Source organism: Daktulosphaira vitifoliae, unplaced genomic scaffold, assembly GCF_025091365.1.
Source record: "Daktulosphaira vitifoliae isolate Bord-2020 unplaced genomic scaffold, ASM2509136v1 Scaffold_4, whole genome shotgun sequence".
In the NCBI taxonomy this organism is placed as follows: Eukaryota; Metazoa; Arthropoda; class Insecta; order Hemiptera; family Phylloxeridae; genus Daktulosphaira; species Daktulosphaira vitifoliae.
In genome coordinates, this window is record NW_026099575.1 from 40,036,044 (window position 1) to 40,046,115 (window position 10,072).

Here is a 10,072-nt window from a genome sequence, read left to right on the forward strand (position 1 = left end):
TATTTCATATCATTTTGGAAGGCACACTTTAACAAGAGATTTTTTAAAAATACTAAAAAGGAATCTCTTAATAAAATTCAATATTTATTATTGAAAAAAATAATTAAATTTTGTATAATTATTTAAATTAAATAAATAACTATTTATATAAAAGAATTTTTAATATTTTTGTTGTCATACGACTAACACTTAAGTAAAAAATAACTATAATATAATCAATAAAATTATATTTTCATCATAAATTTTCAAAAAATATACATTACTTCAAATAATAATTAAGTTTGAATATTTATAAAGAAATCATTTAGTTTTTTTTTTTAAGGTAATATTTTACAGCAATAATTCACCAGGGTAATTTTTGAAAATTATATGGGAAAATATTACTATTATAATACTAAAACGCCCAATTATTCAACCTAAATTAGTTTCACATTGTCATGAGAATAAAAATAACTGAATTTTTGTTCAAATTCCACAAAATATATAGAACTATTTTTTATTATGTCAGATTATTTTTATAAAAAGATAGCACTGATTAGTTGAAAATTAGATAAATCAGAGCGGTAATACTTAGAAATTAGCCCTAATACACCTACAAATACCATTTTTTTTTTGTGGACAGTGGTATAAATAAACTATGTATAATTATTAAGTACATCTATACTCAATGCTAATTCTTTAAATAATAAATTTGAAAAATTAATACAAATACTTTAATTTTCAGTGTGTAATGTAACCCTTAAAGCAGACCTACTATTAGCTCGTTCAAATTCAACATTTGGTCAAATAAAATCACCAGCTCTCTCTGGTCCTGATTCCTGTTGGTATACATTAGATCCAGGACACGATAAACGCGTTGAGTTACAAGTTTATAGACTAATAAATGCAGGACATTTTAATGGATCAAGGTAAGTTATTTTATAAGAAGAAGTTTCAAACCTCCTTATAATGTGTATATATGGTGATTTTTTTATCATAACCCACTCAATTACTTACAGAATAATAATAATTTAAACATTTTTTATTTTTTGTTAATCTTTAGTTATATTTTATTCTTGAATTATCAACTATATAATACTTTTTATTTTCATTCCTTATGCCTTGTAAGGGTGTCAACTTTGTTTTTTTAAATGGAAACACATATTTTTAATCAAATAATTTTTAATTCAATAATAAATGGCATTTGAATTTTTAATATAACTTTATTAGTTTATTAGATATAAACATTTAAAGTTTCAAATTTTTGAGTTAATATACATGTATAATACACAAGGGATTATAAATATAGGTAGCTAATTGGATTTTTATGACATTGTTGTCATAGTCACGGATTGTTTATTATCAATCATGACTATCATTAGATATACTTTCTGTATTGTCAGTTAGTGTATTTATAAACTCACAACAATGTGCCTTACTACCATTGATAATAACAATACTGTATACCTGCTAATATCGATGTCATAAAAAACCAGTTAGCTACCTGTATTTGTAATCCCTCAAAATTGGTCATTTTAATAAAATGTTCGAGCAAAGTATACAATATCTAATTGTTGTATGCCATATGGAAAATTGTACACATAGATTAATCATTGTGTACAACAACCAAAAAAAAATGTTTCAAGTAAAATATTTTAAATTTAAAAGGTAACCAGAACACAATTAGAATTGCGTAAATCTCCAGTTTCTTCATGCGTACACATTTTAGTAACAGATATTTCTGTACATGTATACATCATAATCCTGAACGTCATAATGGGAAAATAATCAAATTTCTTTTTTAATTCAACATGTGTATATATTTGGTACATCAGTTCTACTAATAAACTTCTTTATGCAAATCGTAAATCGAATTCTGCTGTAAAAATGTAGACATAAATATACAAAGTAATAGATATGGTACCAATTAGTCTAAAAATCATATTTCCCACATCAATTTTAGCATTAAATACAATGATCGAACATTATATACATTACTTGTGACATGTAATACTTCAAATTTTGAATTATTCTTGGTATAATGATTTTTTTTTTAAGAAGATTTTTTTACTTTATTTAAATTTATTCATTTATTTAAGTGTATTGAATTTCTTTAAAGAATTATCATAAACCAATCAATTATTCATTTAAAAAATCATTACAGCCGAAACCAGTATAGAAGAAACTCAGTATAATGGAAACCAATAGACAATATGACTCCATCATAATGAACCACATAATTAATAAAAAAATTAAAATAATATTGAGTATTATTTATTTAGTTTCTTTTAAATATATATACTTTATAAGGCTATCAACCTTTTTTTTTAAATGACATACACATAATTAAGTAGCCTATATAATAAATGGAGTCCGAATTTATATACATTTCTAAATTTTGTTTGAGCCATATTAAAAGAACCCAAATTTGTACAAATGTGTTGTTGGAATATATAATAGGTTAAAATTATTTATTGTTATAGAAGGAATAAGCCACCTAATTCGCTCAACCCTATAACTTTAGTTAGAACACATTACCAAGTATCAAACCTATTTATACAAATTTATAATGTCTTCAAGTGTTCAGAATACTTAACAAAATTTATAAATATATATAAAACCGTATCCTATTAATAATTAATGATCTAGTTGAAAAAATGTCTGGTCGATAACAACTTTTGGATCAGTATTTTTTAAGTTATTAGCATTGTATAGTGACGATTGAAGGGAGACGCGAGTGTTGTTATTTGTAGTCATTTCCCAACTATGCATAAAAATGTCAATATCTTCCGAAATACTGATTCTAAAATTGTTATCGACCGGTAATTTTCTTAAGTATATCATTATTTATTAATAGAAATTGGATTGATATGTATTTATAAATTTTATTAAGTATTTTGAACATACCATTAGCTAGTAAAAATTTGAATTAACAAACCTTGATACTTAGTAATGTGATCTAATTGGGGTTATAGGATTGAGTTATAAAACTTGAGACCTTTTTCATGGTTCGAACAAAATTTAGAAATGAATATAAATCTGGACTCCATTTATTAAATAAGCTATTAAATGATGTGTGTGTCATTTAAAAATGTGTCAATTTCTTGACACAAATTTTCATAAATATATAATTTACGTAATTATTTATCTTTTATCTTTAAAATTTATACTGTAATATGAAAAAGTTTTTCTCGCCTTATATTGTCGAATGCTTTTTTCATATCTACAAAGGCTATATACACGGATTTAATTATTCTGAACATATTTTTTATAAGTCTAAAATACAGGATTGTTTTTCTTGTTCCAATATATTTTCTAAACCCAAATTAATCTTCTATTAAAATTGTTCTCTATTTTTCACCAATTCGTTTGTTATACGCATGGGATATTAGTCTTCATGTTCTATATTATTCGCATTTTCAGCCTCTTGCTTCTTTGGTTAAGGTATCATTATATATATTTTGAAGTCTTCAGACACTTCACCTGTTTTATAGACGTTTATTATAATATTATATAGTGCTTTCTTTCCAGCTTCTTCTAAGGCCATTAGAAGTTTGACATTCAGATTATCAATTCTCGGGGCTTTAGTTCCTTAATTTCTAATTCAATTTTTTCAACCACGATGGTAAGTACTATAAATTCATCTTCTTCTTCGCCTTAATCCCAACTACTTGGGGTCGGCCACCTTTTTTTTAAACTTCTACTTGACACGATCTCCCACATCATCTATGGTCAGCTGTTTCAGTTTTGTCCAGGACATCTCATACTATTTGACAAAAAAAATTTTACGCCGGTTGTCGACCTGACGCAACCTCATTAGTCGCCTCTTACAACTGGTAGAGGAGCCATGTAAGTATTCTTATCCTCTATCCACAGGGAAGGTACTATAGATTCATAATTTTCATTTTCCATTTCTGAGGTTCTGTGCCTTTTGTTCATGTTTTCTATTTTATATAAATCTTCTATGTAGTCCTTCTAAACTAATATTTTTCTCAATCTTCTAAAATAATTCATCCTCTAAGAATTTCTGCTCCCCTTTTATATGTCCAAAAAAATTTTTATAATTATAATGCTTTATCACTTAAACCTCTTGTTAAAAAATTATCTACAGAGAAGCACATCTCTTTCGGGTATACTTCTTTTGCTCTCTTAGTTTTTCTATTCACCATGTTCCTGTATTTCTTGTACTCTCATCTATCCTTTTCTATTTTTCATTTTTATTCTTGTTTCTATGAATTCTACTCGCTGTCGTTTATCTACAGCTTTATCGAATTGTTTTTCTTTTTTTAGGATATAGAAATTTAACTATAAAAAATGAATGATTGAATCAAATCCATTTAGTTGTAATAAAATGAATAAAAATGAAATTATAGGATGAAATAAAATCATATCTGGAAGAATATGAGGTGTAACAATAAAATAACGAGACTTTTTTAATAAAAGTTATTTATTTTTAAAATTTTACAATTTAATGATTGTCACCTTCAAAGTACCTTCCCTCAAAATCAACACACTGTTGCATACATCGCTGCCATTCTTGAAAACAATGTTGCCAATCGCTTTCAGTTAGCCCTTTTAGAAGTTCTGCCGTTTTCATTTTTACGTCATCAAACGTTTGAAAATGGGTTCCTTTTAATAAACTTTTAATTTTTGGATATAAGAAGAAGTCACAAGAAGCAAGGTCTGGCGAGTACGGGGGATGTTGAAGTATAGAAATATTTTTTTCAGTTAAAAAACATTGAATTGAAAATTCACTATGAACTGGAGCATTGTCTTGGTCAAGAACCCAGCCATTCTTCCACAGATCTAGTCGCTTTTTTCTAACACGTTTTCTTAATTTAATTAATACCTTTTTATAATAATATTGGTTGACAGTTTGCCCACTAGGAACCCATTCAAAAAAAATTAATCCCTTAATGTCAAAGAAAACAATGAGCAATGCTTTGAATTTCGACTTGCTCATTCGTGCTTTCTTCATTCTTGGGGAAGTTGGTGTCTTCCAATGCATGGATTGTCTTTTAATTTCAGGATCCTATGTAAAAATCCACGTTTCATCACACGTAATGATTATAAATGATGGATCATCTTTGATGATTTTTAAGGTGTCAGAACAAATTTCTTTGCGATTAAATTTTTGATCAATCGTCAAATTTTTAGGGACCAATTTAGCACACACTTTTTTCATATTTAAATTTTCAACTAAAATTTTACGAACACTTTCTCTATCAATATTTACCATATATGCTACAGCTCTAACACTCAATCGACAATCTTGCCGAATAATTTTGTCGATTTTTTCAACGTTTTCGTTTGTTGAACATGTGGTAGGATGTTCAGAACGATCATCGTCTTCCACGTCCTCTCTTCCATTGCAAAACCGTTTGAGCCATTCAAAAACGCGAGCTCTTAATAAACATTCTTCACCATAAACTTCACATAACATACGAAATGATTCCGCGGCAGTTTTTTTTTAATTTAACAAGAAATTTAATGTTAACACATTGTTCGATTTTTATATTTAACATTTTTCGGCAGTATAGTCGAATTCGCACTAATAACAAGGTTACTAACGTAAAAGAAAATTAACCGATTTCATCAATGTTTATAATACTTTTAGATAAGTGTTTCCTAATCATATTTCAATAATCATTTTATAGATAACATTAATAGTTTAGGTTATATTTAGAAAGTCTCGTTATTTTTTTTTCACACTTCGTACATTATCTATCAAATAAATTACTTAACATATTATAATAAATTAAGTATAAAAAATATCATTAACAATCATACGAACAAAAATAAATATTGTGTTCATAGTAATTTTAAACAGCAACTTTTACGATCAAGTACAACGATACACATTCTATAACATACAATTGTTGTATCGTTTTAAAACTATAACGAGTTTAATACGATAATACACGCGTATAAGTATTATATGCTTATTGTTAAAAGCGTTTTTCAATGAAAATGCGCAATGAAACACGCTTAGCAGTATCTTACTATTATTGATTTTTATCAGATAGTAGAACATTTGTGTATTGCTTACATTTGGATTGTTAAAAATTCAAATATTTGTTATAATCAAATGAATTTTATTTAACTATTAATAGTGTTGTTTATTTAACAAAATTACTAGTTATAGAAAAATTTTATTATTTAACTAGTCAAAATTAAAAATTTTTCTGTCAATATTATATGATGACTTTTATTATCATTACTTTTCATAAAATAATTTTTCAAGAGAATATATAACGCATTTCTTTATTTATCCAGTCAAATCAAACTCGTTTAGAAGAAAACACTGCAAAACTTAATTATCTTCATCATCTTAATTATTTATTATTCCATTCTCAATGATTATTAAAATTAAAAGCCTGAAGCAGAGACTGAATAGCTATTTTGTTTATTCAAACAAAACACAAATAACAAGAACAACAGAGAAATATATATGTGTGACCTTTGGACTATGAATTATTTATAGTGATGAATGCGAATACAGAATCAAGAAGTGTGAAAATTGTTTTAAGTATAAAAAAGAGGGTTAGGTAGATGCCCTTAAAGAAATGCGATCTCACTTGAATACAAATATCTTGCAATGTGATAAAATACGTCTTTAAAAAGGGTACATTTGAATAATATAAAAATGTTGTGTATAAATAAGAAACATACGAAAAAATTATTTAAATAAAAAAAATGCATTAACTGTTAAACTATTTTTTGAAAGTTGAAGCCTAGGCGGGAGTAATTTGTTATATATCAATTTTTGGAACTTCAATTTTAGAAGGTATTAATTTTACCATGATGAGTTTATTTATTTTTTTTGTATCCGTCACTACGTTTTCTAATTATAATAATGTTCTCACTTTACAGATTTTTCTCAATGATACGTCAAAAGAAAAAAAAATCGTAGCTAGTTGAAGACATTACCTTCGTTCCACGTAAATAGCAAAAATCCTCCAAAAAATTAAGATTTTTAAAATCAGTAAATTTCGACATTTTTTTTTTCAAAAAATAGCCATAACTTATTGAATAATGAACAAATCAAAATAATTCTCTTTTTTATTGAAACCATAAATATTTTTCTTTCATTTGATATAATTTTTTTTGGAAATCTGACCCTTTATCTGCCCATTAGGGGGATTCAAAATAGCAACTTCTGCACAAAAAGTTAACTTATTCAACTTAAGTTTCAAAGATGTTCCGGAAATACTCCGAACTTCTAACTATGTTAAAATAAAGCTATTGTTATGCATTATAAGTTCAAAAAAAATATTAGTCCGGACGACTTCAATTCTATATGAAAATGGTTGTCGTAGATAAAAAACATGCAATTTTGGTGATAAAATTTACGATTTCTTATTTATTTTTTCAAATTTAAATCACTATATTTTTTCGAAAAATGTATTGAGTTATTTATACGTACACTTTGAATGTTAATTAAAGCTGTAGTGTATTCTTCAGATCTACAAAATATTTAAGGCTATTACACTTTTATTTGCGTATTTTAAGCTGTTTACTTCTAGATAATCAATACAATAAAGAATTTTGTATGAGTAAATATATAAAAAAATTCTTTCTAAAAATTAAAATTACATATATTTTTATATTTTTACTAAAAAATATTTAGGATATTTGTAATTTATTCAAAAATATTATCCTGGTTAAACCTACGACCTAAAAAAAATAATAATTTTAAATTTTTCTGAAATTATTAATATTTATAAAAAGAGAATATAATTTAATTATTTTTATGCATATTTGCTACAAAATTTCGATTTTCCTATTTAATCTATACTGATTTTATCTAGACTGGTTTTGACTGTGCTGATTTCTAAATTAATAAATTAAACTATGATTAAAATTAACTGATGTGTACAGCGTATATTATGTAATTTATATTTTCAAATTATTCAGTAAACAAAAACAACTGAATAATATTAGTTTTAAACTTTACAAGTACATCTCCATTTGTAATCTATGGGCTCAATTAAGGGAGGCTAAGGAAGATTTTGCTCCATGAGTATTTATAAATTTATAATTATTATTGTATAAAATTATTTGTAGAATGAAGAAAAATTAATTTAGTATTTCATAAATTTTATTTTAGTTGAAAATTTTAACTTGAAATGTAAGTTAATTTTTGCTTTTGTGCTGTTTTTATAATAAATTTTTACCAGATATTTTTGTATATTTTCAATAAATTATGAAAAAAATGGAGTTTTAAATTATAACGATATACTTTTGTATTAAAAAATCGTAACCTTATTTTTGTTTTTAGTTGCGTGTCGGGTTATTTGGAGCTAATAGATTCATTTGGTCAAGGAACAGGTCCACGTATATGTGGTCAAAATGAACGATTGACACCACCGGTAGTTATGTTTTCCGATCGAGAGTCAGCACTTTTAAATTTTCGGTAATATCATTATAAATATATATACTAAATAAAGTTATAATTTAATGAAGTAACCTTTTTAAAAAAATTGAAATACTATAATTAATGAAGTAAAAATTTTAATTTAAATATTTATTTATCTGTTTTATATAATTACAATAAATTTAAGAAAATAGTAAAACTCATTCATAAATTAAACCCTTGAATTTAAATTTAAAAATTTTAAATTAAAACTGCACAAGTCGGTTACTTTTATTTTTACTATTACTCCAAATTTAAGTAATCGATATTTATATCAAACATGAGATTAATAAATTTAATTTATATATTTATTTATTTACATGTTATAACTTTATGCTCAGGGTAGTAATACTCTGTTTATTCAAAAACTTAAATTGTAAGCTGATCAGGTTATAATAATATATACCAGTATGTACTACAATTTTGAAGGGTGTGTTAGTAAACATTATAGTACCAAAATTAAATTGAATATAATATATTTAGATCAAACAAACATATTAAATTTAAGAATGGTTTAAAAATTACTTATTCAAATTTTAAATAACCTCAAATAACAATGTTAATGCAAAACAAACATACTTGTATAATTTTAAATAAAACCGTTTATTATAATTTTAAAATACTTTTGGTCCCTTAAACAATGTAAAGGTTAAAAGGGCTTCTTGTCATAGGAACAATGATTGGACTATTTTATCCTCTTTATTACGACTATATCCCTCAATGCTATACTTTTTTTTTGTGGGTATTTAATGTATGATTGCATACAATTATATTTTCTTAAATAATTTAAGAAGAATTTAAATTCTATTTTATTTAATTACACACAAAATAATAAAAATTCCAATTTAATTATATTCAAAGCATATAATATTAATTCAATTTTAAACAATATAAGCTAAGTCAATTATACTTAATATATTTTTAATTGTCTAGCAAGAAAAATAATATTCAAAAACACTTCTTTCCTTAGTTATTTTATATTTTACTCTAATTTAAATAGAATAATTGATTCGCAGTTTATAGATAATTCCAATATTAAGAAAAAATGAGAAAATATTTGGGTTACATTTCGTTTTACTAATGTTATTTTTGGTCGATTGTTATTGCTGGTGCTGAGCCAACCAATATCGGTCGGACATACAGACGCTGACATTTATTTTCTTGAAACACATCGAGTCTCTTCGTTTATTCATTACTTTCACTACTTTTACTCCTCCCTCATCATCAAAACTTCATAAATTACTAGACCCAAAATGTATACAGGGTGATTTTTTTATCATAACCCACTCAATTACTTGCAGAATAATAATAATTTAAACATTTTTTTTTTTTATTATCTTTAGTTATACATTATTCTTGAATTATTTACTATGTAATACTTTTTAAGTTCATCCCTTATTCCGGGTAAGGGTGTCAACTTTGTTTTTTTAAATGGTAACATATATTTTTAATTTAATAAAATGTTTGAGTTTTTAATTTAATAGTAAATGGCATTTGAATTTTTAATGAAACTTAATTAGCTTATTAGATATAAACATTTAAAGTTTCAAAATTTTGAGTTAATATACATGTATAATACACATGGGATTGTAAATACAGGTAGCTAATTGGATTTTTATGACATTGCTGTCTCAGTCACGGATTGTTTATTATCAATTATGATTATCAATAGATATA

General features: G+C 25.1%; 1 protein-coding gene across 2 annotated transcripts in view; it reads left to right on the plus strand.

The window, feature by feature from the left end:
- LOC126904792 (uncharacterized) overlaps positions 1–10,072 on the plus strand; it is a 72,373-nt gene that overhangs the window by 49,048 nt on the left and 13,253 nt on the right. For both annotated transcript variants that reach the window (XM_050684037.1, XM_050684038.1), the window contains exons 4-5: positions 725–908; positions 8,261–8,395. In XM_050684037.1, the coding sequence (XP_050539994.1) occupies positions 725–908; positions 8,261–8,395 (319 nt within the window). The remainder of the gene's footprint in view (positions 1–724; positions 909–8,260; positions 8,396–10,072) is intronic.